The sequence below is a fragment of the Cheilinus undulatus genome, linkage group 3 (assembly GCF_018320785.1).
Source record: "Cheilinus undulatus linkage group 3, ASM1832078v1, whole genome shotgun sequence".
Lineage (NCBI taxonomy): Eukaryota > Metazoa > Chordata > Actinopteri > Labriformes > Labridae > Cheilinus > Cheilinus undulatus.
Genome location: NC_054867.1, coordinates 8,795,695 through 8,816,517, shown reverse-complemented (window position 1 = coordinate 8,816,517; position 20,823 = coordinate 8,795,695). Strand labels below are relative to the sequence as shown.

Sequence of the window (20,823 nt, the reverse complement as noted above, 5' to 3'; positions counted from 1 at the left end):
TGAGTTTTATATACAGTCCTGTGCATACGTTTTAGGCATATAGGATGCTGAGGATTTATCACAGGGCTCGAGGGCCACAACCTGGGGGGTTTAGAGTCAAGCTGGACACATGGTGACACGCATGTGTCACTTAGGCCGGCAACACACTAGACGACTATTTAATCGGAAAAGATTTTTAAACCGTGGGAGACCACAGACTTCAGAACAATTTCTGAAGGTTTTTCATCTTTAATCCTCTGAACGCACACACTAGACGACTCAGCCAGATTGTCAGATCACTGGGGACCACACACCTGCCGACCTGCCTACGACCTTGCGGGATCACGTGACTTCAGAGAAAAAAAAAAAAAAAAAACGATGACTGTTGATACCATCTTGCTGTCTCTCCAGAACAGGCTGCCCTGGTGTGTGTTACAGTTGCAGCAAAATCATAAAACAAGGGAAGGATTCAGGACGAAATCCTGGCTGGAATTAAGGTACAGTTGTTTTTATGGTCGTGAGCGGTGAAAGTACGTATGAGCCTTCTGGTGACGCTACCCGGTGTGCTCGCTCTCATTGGTTGTTGTGAGTACTCTGTCAGCGGCACTACAACCTCGAATCGTAAATATCAAACACGTTAGATATGTACAATTCAGGGTCTGGGAGGCTACAACGCGATTTGGAGCAGTAAATGAAGTGTGTTGACACCACACACATGCAGACTACTCAGAAAAATAATCGTTTGTGAAGAGGCTCCAATCAGTATACGCCCCCACAATTGTTCGGGCTTAAAATTGGGCTTAAAATCCTGTAGTGTGTGGCCGGCCTTAGAAGCCAAGGTCAACCTCCAGGGCATCTGCTTTGTCGGGACCTTTTCACCCTTTGTAACACATCCTGAGATCGTCCTCTGTTTCCAGGCCCTTGTGACATCCACAGCATAACCCTGGGCGCACGGCAACCCTACTACCTGCCCAGCCAGTACCCTAGGCCATGCCTCCTTGCCTTACTTTGTTAATTTTTTCAACAGGTTATTTTCCTATGCCCCTGGTCATATGCAAGGAAATCCAGAGCATGACCAAGGTTGTGCCAAGGCTCCTTCTTGCTCAGTGGTGCTCTCACCACATCTTTGCCTTACTTCAGCCCAGTGTTAATTTCGTCGACTAAAACTATGACTAAAAATGTTCGTCGACAGCCTTTTTTTTCCGTGACGAAAACTAGACTAAGACTAACAAAAATAGATCTGTGATGACTAAAACAGACTTTAAGTAAGTTTAGTTGTCTTCAAGATGACTAAAACTAGACAAAAATGTAACGTAGTTTTCATTAGACATTCAAAATCTGTGATATTTTTCTACACTGTGGGTAAGTCTGTCAAAAAACAATGCAGCTGTAGCTATTCTGCCTCTCAGCTGTAGAAAGCAGGGAACCCAGGTTTAGCAGAGAGTAAAGATCACAGAACTATAACTTGGTACCAGATTTAGGCAAGAAAATAAATGCTTGGACTAAAACTAGACTAAAATGTTTTTGAGCTTGTGTCGACTAAAACTAGACTTAAACTAAAACCGTTAGAAATGACTAAAATGGGACTAAAACTAAAAGACATTTTGTCTTAAGACTAAGACTAAAATTAAAAATAGCTGCCAAAATTAACACTGCTTCAGCCTCAATTGTTGGCCCAAACATGCCTAAAAGTTCTGCACAGTGCTGTATATATGTGTCGATAAGGTTTTAGGATGTAGAAGTGTAATTTCTGAAGAAAGATCTGAAAACTAAAATGTCTTTAAAGCCAAAGTGAAATATATGTGTTAAAAGACTGGCAGATGTGAAGAAAATGTTATTTTCTTGTTATTACCAGGATAAATATCATGTGGAAACTGCCCTCATACAGGGTCTGTTTATATCAGTCAGCATGAGAGAAGAAACAGAGCTTATCCCACATAAATCATGGGGATATAAATCAGGAGAAATGCAGTCTGTGACAGGAAACCGGATTGTTTTTACCTGTTTTTCCTGTGTTTTTCATCGTTGTCTTATTAGAGGATTCGGTGTCAAAGCCCTCGAGAGTCAGCTCCTGATACTCAGTGGATACTTTCGCATCCTGGTCCACAATGTTGATTGGTGACTGGTTTCTCTCCCTGCATTCTGGGTACGCTGTCAGCCATCCGTCGTCTGGCCCGTATATACCTGAGGAAAAACAAGAAATGCAACACGGCTTTATCACTCCGGGGACTGAGTTGGGCTTTAGAGGCATTCATCAGAGGAAAATGACATTTCATAAGCATCTCATGTCCTCTGAAAACAGCTGACAGTGTGCTCTGCCAAGTCATCTGAATTCCAATTAAACACTGCACACAGAATGAACATCATGAGCCCCAAACAGAGACGGCTCCTGAAAAGGCAAAACGTTTTCATTCATGTGGTAAATAGAAAATTTGAAAATGTCATCATCATGAGGCTATTATGTATCCCCTGCTGCCTTTGGAGCCATCTTTCAAATGAAACAAACTCTATATTTGGTTTTGCAACGCTGACCTCCTTCTGAACTTCCCCCTCAGAAGAGCCATCAGCAGTCGGCCTCAATCTCAAACGGCGTCACTGAGCTGACAGGAAACCCTAAAACACCTTAAACAAGTGGCGAGGAAGCTGGTGTGCGAGTCTGTGTGGGTCTGTGTGTGTGTATTTGTGTGGCGAGGCATCCTTTGACAGTCAATGTCCACAGAATGAAAGCCTGAGGCCATTGGAGTCACTTTTCTCCAGGCTGTGAGAGACAGATAGTCAGAGGGGAGGCTGGGACTGAGATGTCACAGGGCTCAGCTTTAACACCTGAGTGTTTACTAAAAGATCATGGCTGGAGCTACCAGGCACACTGGGGGCACCATGTTGCCCGAGGCCCCCCTAACCCCAGCTAAAACATTGAATTTAGCTCTTGTAGGATAGACCGGCAATATAAAAACCACAGAATTTAATACTATGACTCAAATGATGTGGCAGTTTTACAATCTGAAATCATAATACAGGGTTACTGCACGCTGTTTGAAATTAAATTTAAGACTTCTAGACCCAGTCAAAGATGTTTGGGCATTTTGTGCCTTTTTATTTGATAGAGCAGAGGACAGTGGATAGAGTCGGAAACAGGGAAGAGAGCAGGGAGAGACATGCGGTGAACGGCCTCAGGCCAGATTTGAACACGGGCCGCCCGCGTACATGGGGCGCGTGCCTTATCCATTCTGCCACCTGCGCCCCAGACCCAGCCAAAGATGATTTATACAATTTGTACAGCGTGTAGCTCTGGTGCTTTTTCAAATTTAGCTTCTAAACATTTCAGTGCTTTTCGTCCTGAAGTCTTATTCCCTGAAACTTTAATTTCCCTGTACCCCTTCTCTTTTCCTTTCATGGTTATGATGTGCTACATTAAATCCCATTATGAACAAGCAAATCCACAAAAAGACTAACACGATATTCATATAATGCTAACCTGATTGTGTAGATTAGATGTTTTCAGACATGTCTGAATGAAAATAGCTTTCTAAAAAAATTTAAATGACATTTTAAGACTTTGAGCTTTAATTAGAAAAAAATCAATGACTTTCAAACTTTTTTTTTTAAAGTGTCCTACTTTGCTGTGGAGCCTTTTGACTTGTACCTAAGAAAGCTAAGCATCACAGACGGTTATTTTAGAGTCAGGACTCACACCCAAAATGTGTTGCATTATTTTCAAAAATAAGCTTTAATGATTTTTTTTAAATCCCAGCAAAAAAGGCCTGCAGATTCAATTCAGAAAACTTGACTGATACCAAAAGGGGAATTTATTTGCACCTTATATATCCCATTAACCTGGCAGATGGATTTGTTTCACACATTCATCTGGAAAACCGCTCATAGACAGCGTTTGGGAAAGGGCACAGCATTTGAAAACCCCCTCTTCTTTATGGGCCAATCAAAGCAACAAAACACGTGACGTAGTCGCTAATGAGCTGTGCCTGCACCCCTACCGAGCAAGTTAACTCCTAAAGAACTGCATAACTAAAAACTATAGTGACTATAGACATGTCAGTACACGGCTTTTGTCCTTTTTGAAAAGAAAACAACTCAGTGTTGCTATTTGTTCTTCTTTTAATGAAGAAATGTTGCCAACTTCTGATAAAACTGGCGCTTTAGCAGCATCCATGCTAATCTCTTCCGCCATAATTGCACCGGCCTCTTCTCGCTGCTTGCTTACGCCACAACTCTGCTGCGCTCGAAAGTACTGCCCCTTGACGCTGATTGTTCCTGTCACTTTTTAATCGGGGCCAAACGGTTCAGATGGGAGCTTTGCAAGATGGATTCGCCAGTGAGAAACGTGGAAAAAGGTGTATCCATCTGCTTTGCAAGGTTAACATCCCATGCAATGGATATATAAATACGTCTATCTGACGTGTCAGGTTACATCCTGAAGGAAAAAGAAACTGTCACATTAGAGGCTGGTTCCAGCTCTTTTTGTCTTGGCAGATTCAGGAAAAAAAAGGATTAAAAAAATTCTTAAAAAAAAAAAGAGGAAAGGGAAGAAATGTTAAAGGTAAGAAAAGCTCATAACACAAACTTATTTATTATTATTATTTATTATCATTGAAACATATGCCAAAGACTGGCTTCTTTTCTCATAGATGAGTTAGAATTTGAAACTTCAATAAGCTTTAATCTAAATTTAGTTTTACTACTTTAGTGAGTGGTTCCCTAATCCTCCATTTCTGTTTAGTGTTATGTTCCTTCACACTCATATGTCTCAGATTTGTGTTATGCAATGGGAAACTTGGATAATAGGCACAAATTAACCTAATTAATTGCTCTACATGCAGCCCTACATTCAGATACTCTCCTTTGTGTTGGGCACAGAGCTGCTGTGCTTCAGTGCCATTTCTCTTTCAGGCAGTGCCGTGAGCCGCACAGACCTATAATTCTCCTGTCACTGGAAACTAGTTGATCCCTGCAATGTTGAGGACCAGACGTGAGCCAATAAAAGAAGTTTTCTTTGAGACGTGTCTTTAAATTGGTCAAGCTGTATTGCTTTTACATTCCCTGGGATAGAAAAATAGCTGGAGTTGATGAGTTTATACAAGTCTTAGAAATAGAAGTTTGTTTTTTTTTTCTCTACCAACAGAGAGAAGGCCCGCAAAGGTAGCAGATAAGTACCCTGTCACAGGAATACTTATTGTGATACTTTGAACTGAAATTGTATGAAATCATGTTTCTCAAAGGTGAATGAAGACACCTTAATAAAACACTTTAGTCGCATGTATACACTTCAGTTGGACCCAAACAGGACTTTGCATTCTGTGCATGCTCAGTAGCTTCTGTGCTGGGATATAACCCAGTAGGTGGACAGCATGAATGCTTATCATATCAGAAGTAACATTGTCATAGAACTTTGGATGTCATAAGAAGATAAAGTGCATTGCATTTTTACCAAACATAAAACAACACTGGTCATGTACAATAAGTGCAGAGCTGAGAAAAATGTGTGTATATATATATATATATATATATAAACTCATGTGACTGATAGGCATGACACCTGCGACGAGCTAATGACTTTCTAATGACTTTTTTGCCACATTTTTCCTTTCTCACACATATTTGCCACTTTATCCTTTTATTGACTCTTTTAACCTACTTTTGCCACTTTTTAACAACTTTTCACCTTTTCAACCATCCACTTTGACCAATTTTTAGCCAATTTTTGCCACTTTTTACTCGTTTTTGCCTATTTTACCCCACTTTTTTTACAGCTTTTCACCATTTTTACAGCCAATTTGTGCCACTATTTTATTTTCTTAACCCTGATTTGCTGCCTTATCCCTTTTTTGCCACCCTTAACTAATTTTGGCTACTTTTAAACCACATTTTATCACTTTTTCTGCCAATTTTTTCCACCCATACACCATAATTGCCACTCTTTAACCTCTTTCATGTTTTTAACCACCTGTTTTTGCCACTTTTGGACATTTCTTTCCACTATTAACCATTTTTTCCCCATTTTTAACCCATTTTTGTCACTCTTTCGCCACTTATTACTGCCAATTTCTACCACTATAAGCCCATATTTGCCAGTTTGCTAATTTATTCTGCAATTATTATTATTTTTCTGTAAAGTTGTAAAATGTCTTCTCCTTATACTCTGGTATCTTGACAGTTGTGCAGATCATGGCTCTGCTAGGAAGTCTGACATTACTTTCCAAATGTTCAGTGTGCCCATCCATATTATTAACATTATGAATTTGAAGGTAATTCTGTGTCTTGAGTATTGTTAATCTTGAAAATGCTTTGTTGTACTGCAGCATGAATAAATTGATTAATTTTTAGTTGCTCTCATAAGAGTGGTTATTATTCAGGTTAAATATAACATGTGTTTATCACAGATTTATTCTGCAATGCACAATTTTCCTGACCTCCATGGACCCCATGGAGATGTGGTAAGCAAGCTGCCTGAGGGCACCAACGGTGTGAGGGAGGATTGACACAACCCAGGTCATGCTTTGGATGTCCTTGCATAATACCAGGGGTATTGGAAAATAATCTGTTAACAAAGTCTGCTCCTTTAGGGCTGCATATGGGGTGGATATGGTGAGTAAGCATGGCCTAGGGGACTGTCCAGTAAAGTAGGAGGGTTGCCACGAGCCACTGGTCATGCTGGGGATGTTCAAGGGTCAAGGGACCTATAATGAATCCTTGGCATCCTGCCTGCCTAAAACTTATGCACATGGCTGTATTTGCACAAAACTTGAATCTTCAGTTTTCAAAGCTGACTGAAACTGGCAAATGTGAAGGTGTCAGAGTAAAACATGCAAACATGTCCCTTTTTTCTGGCTTGCTTGTGTCAGATCTGTAAGAAATTCAAAGTACCTTCATGAAAGCTAACCCATGTGTCATCAGCTCAAAAGTCAAGATTTCCTTTGTTCTGTTGCATTGTCTGCACAGCGACTCAAGGCAGAGTCTATTTTAGAGAGCAGCCATGCAGTGTGAGAGCTCTAACCCCGATTCTTCACTCCATTGCCTTTGAATCTGCTGCTAAATCTGAATAACAATACGGGTGAGCCCTCAATTTATCAGTATTGTTGAGTGTAAGCACTTATGCAGACTCTGCTCTTTCTCTGTCAAGATATATCTGATCATACTCAGAGTCTTTTTAAATAAGATTAAATTAGACAAGGCAGCTCTGAATGCATTGGGGGTCTTCTTAAAGGGGACAATAGTGCAGGAGGTTTAGATTTATTTAGGCGATTCAGTGTCTGACTTTTTTCTTGGTTTGGGTTTTAAAATAGAACAGGTTGTTGATGCATTTTACATTCATCCATGATGTATTTAAGTCAAGTCTTCTGTCCTTTCATTATTAGTCTGATTCCTGAAAAAACAAACAAACAAACAAAAACAACAAAGATGAGTGTTATCATATTTGGCGTTGTCGGCAGGACTTCCATACAGAAAGAACAAACCCAATCTAGCCTTTCCTGCAAATTTCATTGTATCATTTTTATCAAAACCCCAAAAAGTTGACCAACCACCATTTTCAAAGACATAGAGGTTTACAAAAGTGACTTGTGACTCTCCTCTCACCAATTCCACCAAACTCCTGACAATACAAAAATCTTCGAAATGCTCTACTGTGTTTCCCTGACTCTAGCTTTGTGTCAGTCTTTTCATTGTGCTGTTTCATTTGAGGTAGAATTAAACTAAACATAAACAGCTCTACGCTGCTTAAACCAGGTTGAAGCAAGAGGAGGGACCTGTCATAAGAGACATTCTGCTGAAGAGATAATACCTCTGAACTTCTGGAAGCGTTTTAATCCAAAAACATAAGCAGAGAAACAGACACACCTGGAGGGAGATGAGTCAACATTCATGTCTCCAACAAATATGTGCAAACTTCTGACAAAACATCCAAATTAAAGATAAAATGTGTCTGTCTTGAATTATGTCTCTCTTGGATTAAGGTCCTTGCTCACGTAACTCAATACTTCATGGCTGCTGAATGCAAAAGAGACACTGTTTCCCATAGAGTCCCATTACTGGTGCTACTTGCAGCTTGACAAGTAAAAACTGAAGTGTTTTGAAGTTTATACAAGGAAAAACCAAAGTGTCATAGCTTTCAAAGCTTGCCTGACTGAAACATACAGTCACTGACTATGATGTCACTAACACAAGTTGTAATTAAAGTCTATTGAGGAAAAATGGAAAAGAGACCGTTTTCATCTCTAGAGTTCATTTGCTCTGGCCTGAGTCATGGGCCAGTTGGTTGCATTGTTGTATAATCAAAACTGTGTCAATATTAACAGTGGCACATTTGCAAGTAGACTAAAACATGCAAATTTTGAGAGAAATCCTCGATTTGTTTGGAACTTTCTGCAAGAAAAATCCAGAAGTAAACAAAGGCCAGTTGAAAAAAATGGACAGACATCAATGTTTTCAGTATTGTCTGCACGGCGCATTTGTGGTTCAACAATATGTTGATGAAAGGAGCTTATCAAGACAGTTCAGAGTAGGGCATAGGTTAATCCTCCTGAACCATGACCTGTTCAATTTCACATCTGGAATCATCTGACCACAGAACAGTTTTCCATTTTGCCTCAGTCCATTTTAAATGAGCTTTGACGCTAATGTTTCTGGATTGTATTCACATGCTTTAACTTGCTTTTGCAGACGGCACGGCCTACTGTGTTGATGGAGGTGTTCCTGAGCCCATGCAGTGATTTCAGTACAGAAAATTGCCTGCCTGTAATGTTGGGCCCCTTAAAGACCTGAAGATTATGAGCATCCAGGACTGACCTTTAGCCTTATCTCTTGCTCAAAGCAGTTCCTCCAAATTTCTTGAATCCTTTGTTGATGTTATGTACTGTAGATTGACGGATATTAAAAGTCTTTCCAATTTAACATTCAAGAACATTTTTCTGAAATTGTTCCACAATTTTAGACACAGTTTTTGCAGATTGGTGACCCACTGCCCTTCTTGAGTTCTCTCTTAAATAGGGATGAGGATTGTTATTTTTTATTGATATTGATACCCTTATTAATACTGCTTGTTGATCCGAGTCCTTATCAATACCACTATCAATGCTTTTCTATAGTTTGGTGGAAAGACAAAATAATGGCAAATATTTAAATTAAACTACAAGTGGTCTTAGCTGAGTAGTGCTTGAGTTAAAAAGCCATGATTCAGTCTGTCACGTCTATTTTAAATTCCTCAAACGCAAACACGTGCTTCATATTCACAACTGTATGCATTGAAGTTTCTCGTCAAAAGCTAAATTTTCCAATTTTATATGACATTTGAACACACCATAACACAGAATATAGTCTTCTATTTTACTGGGGCTACCTGAATTCATCATATTTTACGTATTTTAGCCCGTTAAGTTTGCTAAATAACTTCAATTCTAACAATACTGCAATGGATTTCACTGGATTCATATTTTTAACTTACAGGCCTTGCTACAAAGTTTGGAAACACTTTTAAGCATTTATCTGAGCAGTTGAAGCAGAAAGCTTTCCTAAAGCAGCTGAAGAGAGGGATATGAGTGCCTCTTCCTCCCAGCTCAGGTGGATCTGAGTTCATGCATGCGACTCACAGCCGGAGTCTTTTTCCTCAAGCCGACAGTTGAAGGTACATTCTGTGATGCACAATACTGATGTGCTTTTAGTTTATGCTCCTCTTGCAAGAACTGATGTGTTTTTTTACACCAGTTGTACCTTAAAATGACGTTACGTCACAGAGCCTGTGAGACTCGATAGCAGTAGTGATAAGCTAAAGTGTTATTGATTTTCGAGTTTTTCAAAAACACAAACCCTTCAATCCCATCCCTACACTTAAATGCTCCTTTTATACCCAGTCCTCTTATTAACCCAATAAGTTGCAAAATGCTCCTCCGATGGTTTTTCATTAGTACCACTTACTTTTCCAGCCTTTTGTTGCCCCGCCCCTACTTTTTTGAGAAGTGTTGCAGCCATCAAATTCAAAATGTGCTAAAACATGTCATGAAATAGTAGCATATCTCAGCTTCAACATTTGAATAAAGTATGAGTTTTAGAGATTTGAACATTTTTGCATTCTGTTTTAATTAACATTTAACACAGTATCCCAACTTTTTTGGCATTGAAATCGTAAAATGTAAACCGATGACAGTCCAGATATCATTCTATTAAATACTCAGAAGGCCATGAGGGCTCCGGCAGTTGCCAACAACAATCCGACCATGGTTGGAACAATTAACCAATCAGTTCATCATTTACCCAGAATGCACAATTTGGCACGCTTGATATAACTTTAGTTAAATTACATTGCAATGTCAGTGCATTATAATAAAGTAACTACGTATCCATGACTGTTTCAGTACAATTTGCTTGGAAAAATAAAATAAAATCCTAGAGCCACATAAATAAAGTAGGACAAATTTACATCAGTCTTTCTCTTTTGTTCCACTTAGCCCGACACCAAAATAAAAACAAGATTTATTTTGTATTTAGGACACTAATTCCATATTTTCATAATTTCATGCTTTAGTGACTCACTTGCAAAACATATTCAGATTCAAGGGATCAAAAAAGCATTTAAAAATACCTAAAAAATTATCTTATGACAACAAAAATTCTCATTATATGCACGTAACCAATCCAACTGCAGACTTCTAAGAGTTTATGCACAAATGAGAAGCGTCCAAATGCACCAAAACTAAACCTCTCAGCGTGCATGTCTGCACAACAACAATATAGTGTAGTTCTCATTTGCATAACTATACGTCTGGAAGCTGTCAGCGTGGTATTTATGGTATGTTTTAGGTGCTGGGGGGTTAATCAGCTCTGCAAGAGATACGCATTAACACGCACCCACGTCCACATGACACCTCCTCTCAAGTAATGTATATGAAGAGATGTTTGCTGTCGCTGTTTCCATGGTGTTGACCTCATCAACCCTTTTTTTTTTTTTTTTTTTTTTTTTTTTTTTGCGTAAATTCATCCAGCTTTCCGGTTAATATTCTCTATGTTTATCATTTCTTCTCTTTTGACCTCAAAGAGATCATCATGCCCCATAGCTGCGTGTTTCATCATAACACATCTGAAACAGGGTTAAGATTTGATTTCAGAGAAGTGTAGGCATGTGGCCATTATCATCCCCAGCTATGCAGCCATCCAGCTCTCGTCAGACATACATATTTATGGGGACGGTACACTTGGACAGATTTTCATGATGTTTCAGAGAGAAATAAGAGTGAGTGGGATGCAAAAGATGGCATTCATGCATGCATTCCAACAAAAAAAGCAGTATAAACAAGTGCACACTCAGACGGGCATAAACATCCACCAACGCTGGACAATTCTCCAGCAATGCTTTTGTTTATCAGTAAATAAAGCACTTATGGAGGCTGCTTCTTTTCAACTTGCTTTTGGATTTCATTTCCTGACTAAACGGCATTAGATTTTCTAACTAAATGGCAATTGATTTCATTTCTGCTCAACTGGCAGTGGTGAAGACTGAAATGCCAGACTCCCACAAGCTCTGGAACGTAGTTTTGGAGCCACGATTGTAGCTAAAAACATGTTGTATCTACAAATCACTTGAATTTAATCAACTGATCCGCTTTAAACTCCTTCCAACTGCTTTACACAGAAAGAAAAAGTCCTTTTTAAGCTTCAGAAAACCCAGATATGTGGTGTTTGATCAATTTAGCAGTTCTATCAAGAGATACATGAGATAAAGCTTTAAGTTTTTACATGAGGAATCACTTTATACTTAAAAAAGTACATTTGCAACACTTCAAGGAGCATCAACTGTTTTTATGTGACAACTATTGTGGGATTCTGTGTAAAGCTGTTAAAAAGGGAAATAACTTAAAACAGCAGACACTCTTGGTTGGTATATTTTAAAGTGTGTAATGTTTTTAACAGAGTTGCTTCTGTGCTGTTTGCTGAGATAACATGCACTCATTTTTGTAATTATGAACAGTTTGAAGATTTTTGGATGTTTCCATGAGATCAGGATCAATTTTGACCTTACTTTTTAGACAAAAACATTGCATTTCACATGGCAAAACACACAGTGGCAATTAATGTCTGTTAAAGGTCACATATTTTACCCTTTTAAGACAAGTTTATATTGGTCTCAGAGGTCCCCAAAACATGCCTGTGAAGTTTGTGGTTGAAAAAACATTCTTGGTATAGGATTTTTGCATGTCTGTTTCATCACTGCTCAGAACGAGCTGTTTTGGTGTCTGTGGTTTTAACCCCTTAAAGCCTATTGTATCATATTTGATACATACTTTTATGATACCTCTATCTCATTAATATAATCATAAGTTACAATAAATGAATAAATAAATAAATAAAAATACTGAAAAATGATAAAATTGCCCTCAAGTGGATTATCAGTTACCAAAAACACCTAATGTATCAAATGAGATACCAAAATATGTATATGTTAAATTTTATGGAAATTTAGATTTTTGGGATGTCAGAAGAAAATGAAATAAATATTTCAGTCCAAAAAATGAGACTTTTCTGGCTATAATTTGTGTTTTCAACCTTTAATGGGTTAAATGTTAATGAGCTTTCTGACTCCGCCCCTGACTCCACCCCTCTCAGGAAATGAATATGGCTCTTCTGATCCTCCTCTCAGCTGCCAGCACAAGGGAAGGGAAGGGAAGGAGAGGGGTACATATTGCTAGCATCAGGCCATAACCTCTTATCTTCATTTTTTATTATTTTATTTTTGTTTTTATCAACATCTGTGAGTGGAATATGCAAATCTTAAACCAATAATTTATAGTTTGAAAAATATAGTGTTTCTCTTCTCCCTGTAATGTGGTGATTTTGGAGATTGGAGGTTTTGGCCAGACAGCAGTGATATGTAAATGTTTAAAAAAATTAATATTTTCCTGACTTATTTCATGTATTGCATATATTTACTTAACTTTACTTTACTTTAATTTAATTTAACTTAATTTAATTTAATATTTACACATAATATAAAGTACATATTGAATAAATCCACAATTAATCCATGTATAATGTAAACTGAAAAAAAAAAGATTAGTTAGGGTTATATACAGTGGTAACAAAAGTCAATGAAAATAGATAAAACTCAGGTTGTTGTTTGGGAAGAGACTGAATGATTGTCCCTTGCGCTATGGCAGAATCGGATGTATTTAGCAGCGTCTGTACAGACGATGCTGTCTCCTCCTAACATTTATGTCATTTTCATTTCATTTCCCAGCTCTACAGAATTCCGATACAATAAAATCTAAATACATTTCTCAACAACTGAGAAAAATCTGAACTTTTTTTTAAAACTCCAAAACAAAAGTCCTTACATGACTGACACATCTGTATCATGTGTAATGCCATGCATGTGAGGGAGTAAAATAAAGTCTGTGAATAAAGACAACACACTGAACACTAGGTGGTGCAACTGCAGCACAGCCTGCCGCTGCATGAGCTGAAGCAACATGAAGGCCTACCGAGTTCACCCACTGTTTGTTTGTTCAGCTGAGAAAAGAAGGATCCACACCCTGCTCTTACATGCTGAGGTGGATCACAGACAACCAGAGAGAGCATACGGCCTCTGTATTTAAGAGAGCTTATTGAATAAACCAGCTGCAGTGTTGGTCTCTTTATTGCGAAATTCTGCTTCACTAATATGACGTGCTCTATTACTTCCAGAGTGCTGCAACAGTGAAGAAAATAGTGACAAACAAGGAACATTTCTCAGTTACCATGACCTCTGAGGAAGAACAATTGATTCAGCAGAAAGCCTTTTTTTGATTGGCCAACAGCTCAGCATTAATTTCATCAACTTATCAACAAAATTAACTTAATAACTGTTATCAGTGTCTGCTTTAAATCTTGAAAAATGTCAAAGTGCATCTAGTTTTAGATAATTGAGAGTCTGTATGATCATAAAACCTGAAATATCTCTATTTTTCAATTGACCTTTTACATTTATGATATATTCTAAAAATTTTATGTGTCAAATAATGTAAAAATAAGTTGGCAAGGCAAAAAGACAAAATGCACATTCTAATGAGAGTGCTAATGTTGATTAAAATGACATCTAAATGCATTTCTGTAATGATATTCTAGATCTAATATTTGATACTTTTTTGATCCTTTTCAAGGAGTAAAAAGCAACAAATGTTGAAGTTAAAGCTGCAGAAGAATCACAAAAATAATGTTATTTGTATCACACGTTTTCTTTTAAATGTTATTTCTTTATAAGTTCAAGTAAAAAACCCTCAAAGTTCTGAGTAATCTGAAGTGTTGGATGAGCTAAATTCCTTGTCGATCAGTTTTATTATATCCTTAAAAAGGAGAAATGTCTTTCAAACTGCATCTGTGGAGGATGATTTTGACAAAACAATTGCTTATTTGTTTCCAAATTGTTGTCTGTTTTTGTCTTTCTCTCAGTTTTCAGCCACTTCACTGCCACTTATTTTTCAGTAAAGGGTAATTCAGCAGAGATGATCTTTCAGATGGATCATTGTCTGTATTTTATGGTGAAACGTGTTCAGCAAACACACCACTGTCAGATACGGTTGCTCTAAATGCCTGAAGAAGACGGAGAACTGATTGGAGCTCAGTCTGGATCCTTGTTTCTCTCCACCAGCTCACATCGTGTGCAGCGACTCCTCTAAACTTTGCCCTTAATTTAAAGCAATACTGGGCTCCTGGGCTCTAAAATGAATTTGTCTATGATTACTCATGCCCTGGCGCGTTGCGAGCACCAAGTAATGTCTATTTCATTGAATTAGGCTGCATCCTGTTCTCCTTCCCCTCTCCTCCATCTCTGTCCTTGCCCGGGGGCGGCTATTGATTGAGGTGGTCTGGTTTTCGTAGAAGGCTAGCATTACCTAAAGATCTAGACAGCTGAGGCCTGGCCTGCGAATGCAGCTGAAGGGAAAACGTGAAGCGATTAGTCACTGACTAATGCAGCTAATTTCTGCTGAAAGCAGCAGTATGAGAGAGTGCAAAGGTAAAGGAGGAAAGAAAGGAGGAGAGCCGTGTTACTGCGAGAGTGCTAACCCCAATCACACAACTAGCTAATGGCTAAGAAGCTGTGTGCTGAATAGGCGGACGCGTGTAAGGTGCTGAAATCGGCTCCTTCTTATGCTTCTAGACTTCCACTGCATAGCCAAGAGTACAATATGGAGCCATTTAACTGATATCATTTACATCCATTACACAATGTTCAGTCATCTGCCAGTGCAGGACAGAACTCTGTTTTGCATGGACCAAACTGCTACCAAACTGTGTCAGTCCACGAAGAGCAGATCACTTCTAAACAGCAGGAAAAGTGTGCAAAGTATCTGGTCTACTTCAAAATACAACACAACATCGGAGCAGATCCACTACGAATTTTTCATTAATGAAGGCAGTAAGAGCAAGACATCAGGTGGAAGCTTCTGTGTATCTCCCCTGGCTGGGCAGTCCAGCACAGTCCTTAAGAAGAAAACAGTCAGCGTGTCATCTTCCAAACACCTGTCACCACCCAGCATCAGCTGGCAAACAGCCATGTAGAATCTCCCCAAGACCTGCACTCTGCAGTCAGTCTACGTCTGCCTCGTCCATCTAAGGACATGTCTTCATCTGACCATGTGTCTCTATTAAAGCAGCTCTCTATGAAGCTCTGAACTAATCAAGTGATGCTTGATGGATGCATATAAGATAGAGAAATGTGTCCTATCCCATAGAACAGCAAATTAACCCAAGAAGGCAAAAAAATCCACTGTTCACATGTAATCTTGTAGCTCTCCTGTGTTCTTGTACTGTCTTGAGCTACGCTTAAATGAGGTTTCTCACCTTTGACTGGAGCAGAGTGCTGTACACAGATCATGGCACAGGTGGAATAGTTGGAAAATAAAGGGTTAGAGTTGTCTTTATGATTTGTGTTGTAGTTCAGTTTGATTGATTTGACTGATTTGATTTGGTAAATGTTAACCATTACTGATAAAAGCATGGCCACCCATAAGGCGGGATAAAGGGGAACCCTTTTTGGGCTCAGCCAAATGGGGGGTCCATGGAGGTCAAGAAAATCACGACTCATTGTAAAGTGAATCCATGATAACCCTAATATTATATTTAACCTGAATAATAACCACTCTTATTAAAGAAATAAAAAAATCATTTTCTATTGATTCATGCCATAAAATATAACCTTTTTGAAAATGTAAACCTCTATTCTTAAATCAAAATGACCTTCTCTGGTAATGTTTAAAATGTGGATAGGCACTTTGACTGAAGCACTTGGAAAGTAGTGTCAGACTTTAGGGCTGAGCCGTGATGTGCACAAACATCAGGATGCTAGAGAAGAAAGAGGATGGAAATCAAATAACTTTAAGGCAAACATAATATGTGCAAAAAAGAGGCAAAAAGGAAGAGAAAGTGGGTTGGAGGCAAAAATTAGCAAAAAAGTTGAAAAGTGGTAACAGTGGCAAAAACCTAAAGAAAGAAGCAAAAGTAAGTTTAAAGATGCAACCATGGGATGAAAATTAAAATCAAGGGTTAGGAAAGGTAAAAAGGTAAAAAAAATGCATGAAAAAATGTGAAAACCGATTCAGAAATGTCAAAAATGGGTGAACAGTGGCAACAATGGGTTACAGAGGCAAAAATGGGAGAAAATGGGTTTCTAAAGTAGTGCGAAAGGGACAAATGCAACAAAATACACCTATAGAGGAAAAAACTGGCAAAGGTGGCAGAAAAGGGTTAAAAGACATAACATTGGGATAAAAGTGGCAAAAATAGGTTAAAAGAAGAAAGGGGTTAAATATGTAAAAATGGGCAAAATTGGTAAAAAGTTGAAACAACTGGCACCTAAAGTCGTGGAAAGGTGTTAAAAAAAACACCAAAAATAGGTCAAAAGAGGAAAAAGGGGCAGAAAAGTGGCAAACATTGGCAGAAAACTGGGTGAAAAGATAAGATAAGAAGATATTCCTTTATTAGTCCCACAAGGGGAAATTCCAATTTACAGCAGCAAAAAGCATCTTAGTCAAAGCAGGCCACTGGCGACAGAAACAATAGAAAATACAATAGAACACACACAATAGAAACAGAGTACACATATAGGTAGTGTTGCAAGAGCACTAATAAATCCAAAAGTATGGAATGTAAAAATTTTAACTTACAAATTATAAATAGTATTTACAGTTTTGTACAGGTTGGGTATATCACAGATTGGTCACACAGTGGTAACAATTTTTAGACAGTGGCAAACATTGGTTCAAAGAAGTTAAATGGGATAAAATGGGCAAAAATGAAACGAATGGGCAGCTACAACAGGGAAAATGTGATAAAATGCAGCAAAAAGTGGTGAAAAGCAGCAAAAAGGGGTCAAATATGGAAAGAATATGGAAATAACGTGGAGACACAGTGATGAGAGGGGGTTAAAAAGGGGCAAAAATAAGTAATTTGAACATCAGAAACTGGTAATAGCCTGGCACACAGCTTCAAACTGAGGGGACCGTTAGCTAGGATGCTAGCACAAATGCTACACACATTGCTTTCATTCATAAATCAAGACTGAGGAGGGCCCAAACACAGGCCAGTTCTATGGGCTGGCTTGACTACAAGTTCTGTGACTCTAAGATACACTGTAGCTTCAAATGTATTCAGCTAAAGACTGAAACTCAGCAGGAGAAAAGGAAAGACGTTGTCACAGGTCAGTTTTATTTTGTTTATTTTTAGTCATTTCTGTGCCGTGCACGTGCAGCTACGGCTGGAGGCATCAGTACAGATTTCACTTTTACTCACATTGGATTTTTTTGCCTTCTTTTCAGAACAGCTATGGTTTGGGTCTTAATTTTTAAAACACTCATTCCATATGCTGTTTTCTCACAAATAAAGCTTCACTCTGCTCAGAAACTCTTTCAGACATAATGCTGTTATCTTTTGAACGGATTATGACAGCGTGACTCTGTACGCTGCTTTGTGCTGTGTGATGTCTACAACAAAGACCCCACAATGCTTTACAAAGTCTTATATTTATTTTATTAAATTCCTCCTGAGTATCCATCTGCCATCATGTTATAAACATCGTACACTATATACACGTTTCATGACTTAGATAAAAGGAAAAATTATTTTCCTATTTCTTTGTTCCTCAGTCTTTGTAGCTGATGAAGACGATCAAGGAATCTTTAGCGGTGTTTAGCCAACGTTAGCACAAAGAACAGGTAGCATGCAGGCTTAGCTCAAAGAGGAAGACAACTGCAAAAATGCTACAGGACAGAACTCAAACCCAAGTCCAATTATCAGCACAGATACTGCACTTCAAGCTGCCTTACTTCTCACGAGTCTCATTCACAATCCATACATTTTTCATATGACAAGCTGGGATATACCGTATGAATAATTCATCACCCTTCAAACAACGTCTTATGCATGATAATTAACCCTGTAATCTCTATTCTGAATCTGTATTCTCTGCATATTCTGCAGAAAATATGCAGGATTTGTGATGGATATTGCTACCAGAAGTGTTCTGGATTGTGTTTTCAGGATCTCAGCTGTTTCACAAGTGGATACAAGTATAAAAGGATCATTAGAGAGGAAAAGGGACTGAAATTATTGGAGGTCACTGAGGTATTACTGATCTCTAAATGCACAGTATCACAACTAGAGGGCTCTGAATCTAAACATGGTATAATTCCAATTACGGAGCAATGGTTGACCAGATTGTTGCTAGCTTTATTAAATAAAATGATGTGATATGAAAAAGACAGGCTTTAGAGTGTGGTTGAACAGTATACTAACCATTAGCTTTACTGTGGTTTCACAAATAAACTCCATTCTTGTTCCTAGTTGAGGGAGGCCTTGGCCAGAAGTCCTTCACCATTAATCACTGCCTACACTAGAAGCTTCAATAAGTTGGCCTCATTGATCAGGGGAACTGATGCCAGATTGACTGCCAGAAAAACAGTGGATGCCATTCAGTGATGATCTAGTCCAGGAGAAAGCCAACATCTTATTCATTTCTAACTGTCCTCAAAATCACTTCATGGCAGCTTAGTCAAAGTTAGCTTTATGGATACATCCTGGCTATGCAGAAAAACCTTTTAAGGTGTAAGGTTACTTTAACAACATGATTGGCTGTAACAATGCTACAAGCACCTTTAGTAGTTCATCTGCATTTTTCTGTGAAAGCATAGTGGTTTTCTGGGTAGGTGCTATCACACTATCACCCCCTGAGGTTTGCATGTGCAGGACAGGGGTCTGTTTGGGCTGTGATGGCCATGTGGTAACACAGGTAAGATAAAAACACTCCGTTCTTGGATTTTTGCATGCCTAAAAACACTTTGTTTCTGCCTAGCTTAGAATGAGCTGTTTCTGTGGCTTTAAATGTTAATGAGCTGTCTGACTCCGCCCCTCTCAGGAAATGTCCAGTGGCTTAATGAATGTGGCTGTCCTGATCTTCCTCTCAGCTGAGAGGATCCTCAAGAGAACTTTCTTCCAAGCAGACAAAATCTGGGGGCGGGGCTAACCCCCCACATGACATCATGAGGCAAAATCTGAGAACAGCTTGTTTCAGCGCACATTTTCTGAAAGGTGGAGGAAGAGAGAGAGGAGGGAATGGATTTTTATGATTCTTGGGGGGATTGTGGACAGGCCAGGGCACATATTTTTGTTAGAAAAGCCTGAAAAATGTGAAGCATAATATGTGACCTTTAACCCCCATACACCTGGCAAGCTTTATAATCAAGAATTTATTACAAACATGACCCTACACTGTTCAAGAAGATTTCTACTGTTCAAACTTTCTCCAAATCCCAGCAGCACTTCTCCTTGAGCCACCACAGCACTTTCAGTGTCTGTCAGTTGTAAACCTTATTGAAGCAGATAAGACTTGGTGAGTGAAGAGACAGATTTGATTTAATTTCCTTTATTTGTCTGTGGAGCACTTTGTGACTGCTGTCTGGGAGGGAGAGGTGCTGTATAAAGGAGCTGCTTGCATCCTGAATCAATAACTCCAGAACCTCCAGATTTACTCGTGCTTATCACTGTAAGTAGACTTTTCTGTCTTGCAGCCAGTGGACAGCACTGTTGGGGTTTTTAACTCCAGGTGAGGATTTGAAAGGAGAAGAGGGTTAAGGAGAGTCTGGGGCTGACTGCTTCCAAAAATACAACTAATACACCAGACAGGATTTGTTCTTCTCCTCTAAATCCAAGAGTTTTCACCACACAGGCCAACTCAGTCTGATTCCTGCTCCGATTTCTGCCATTATCCCACTAATCCTGATGGAATAAGTGCAGCGAGAGGAGATCTCTTAAAGTCTGCTGAGAGGATACTTCCTGCCAAATGGAGAAGAGAAGCACACGACAGAGCTCTCCATCTCTCCGTTTCTCATTATTTCCACGCTTGAGGAGACCTTTCCTGACGTGAGTGGTTAATTGTAGCAGATGGACATATGGCAAGAAAGCTTCTCATTTTCTTTGGACAGAACATGAATCGCCGTGAAAGATCGCTTCTTGTTTTCTTCCCTCAGCCTCCCTCCTGTCCTTCGTCTCATTAGGCACACCTTGATTTCATTGTTATTCTCCACTTGTTCGGATTTCTTCTGACAGCCAATGTCCTCCTGGAGGTGTTTTTTTGTCTCTGTGTAAAAAAAGAGCTTTTGTCTTTAGAGGCTTGCAGTCCATAATTGTGATCTTTAGGCAGCATTTTCCTCCATACTTTCTTGGGTTTGTTTATGCCGCAAATTGGAATCGCAGCAGGGTTTTCAATGAGAAGCGAGCGAGGTCGCCGGCGCAGCATCTGCTTCAAAAATGGCTCTTAATTGACTGAAAAGCCTCAAACTCTCTCAAAGGTCAGAAGCAGCAGCCAGGTGTATT

The 20,823-nt window shown here is 39.0% G+C and overlaps 1 protein-coding gene across 1 annotated transcript in view; it reads right to left on the bottom strand.

Moving 5' to 3' along the window:
- LOC121507021 (receptor-type tyrosine-protein phosphatase gamma-like) overlaps positions 1–20,823 on the bottom strand; it is a 769,028-nt gene that overhangs the window by 268,217 nt on the left and 479,988 nt on the right. Inside the window, exon 3 of the mRNA XM_041783136.1 lies at positions 1,981–2,163. Within this exon, the coding sequence (XP_041639070.1) occupies positions 1,981–2,163 (183 nt within the window). The remainder of the gene's footprint in view (positions 1–1,980; positions 2,164–20,823) is intronic.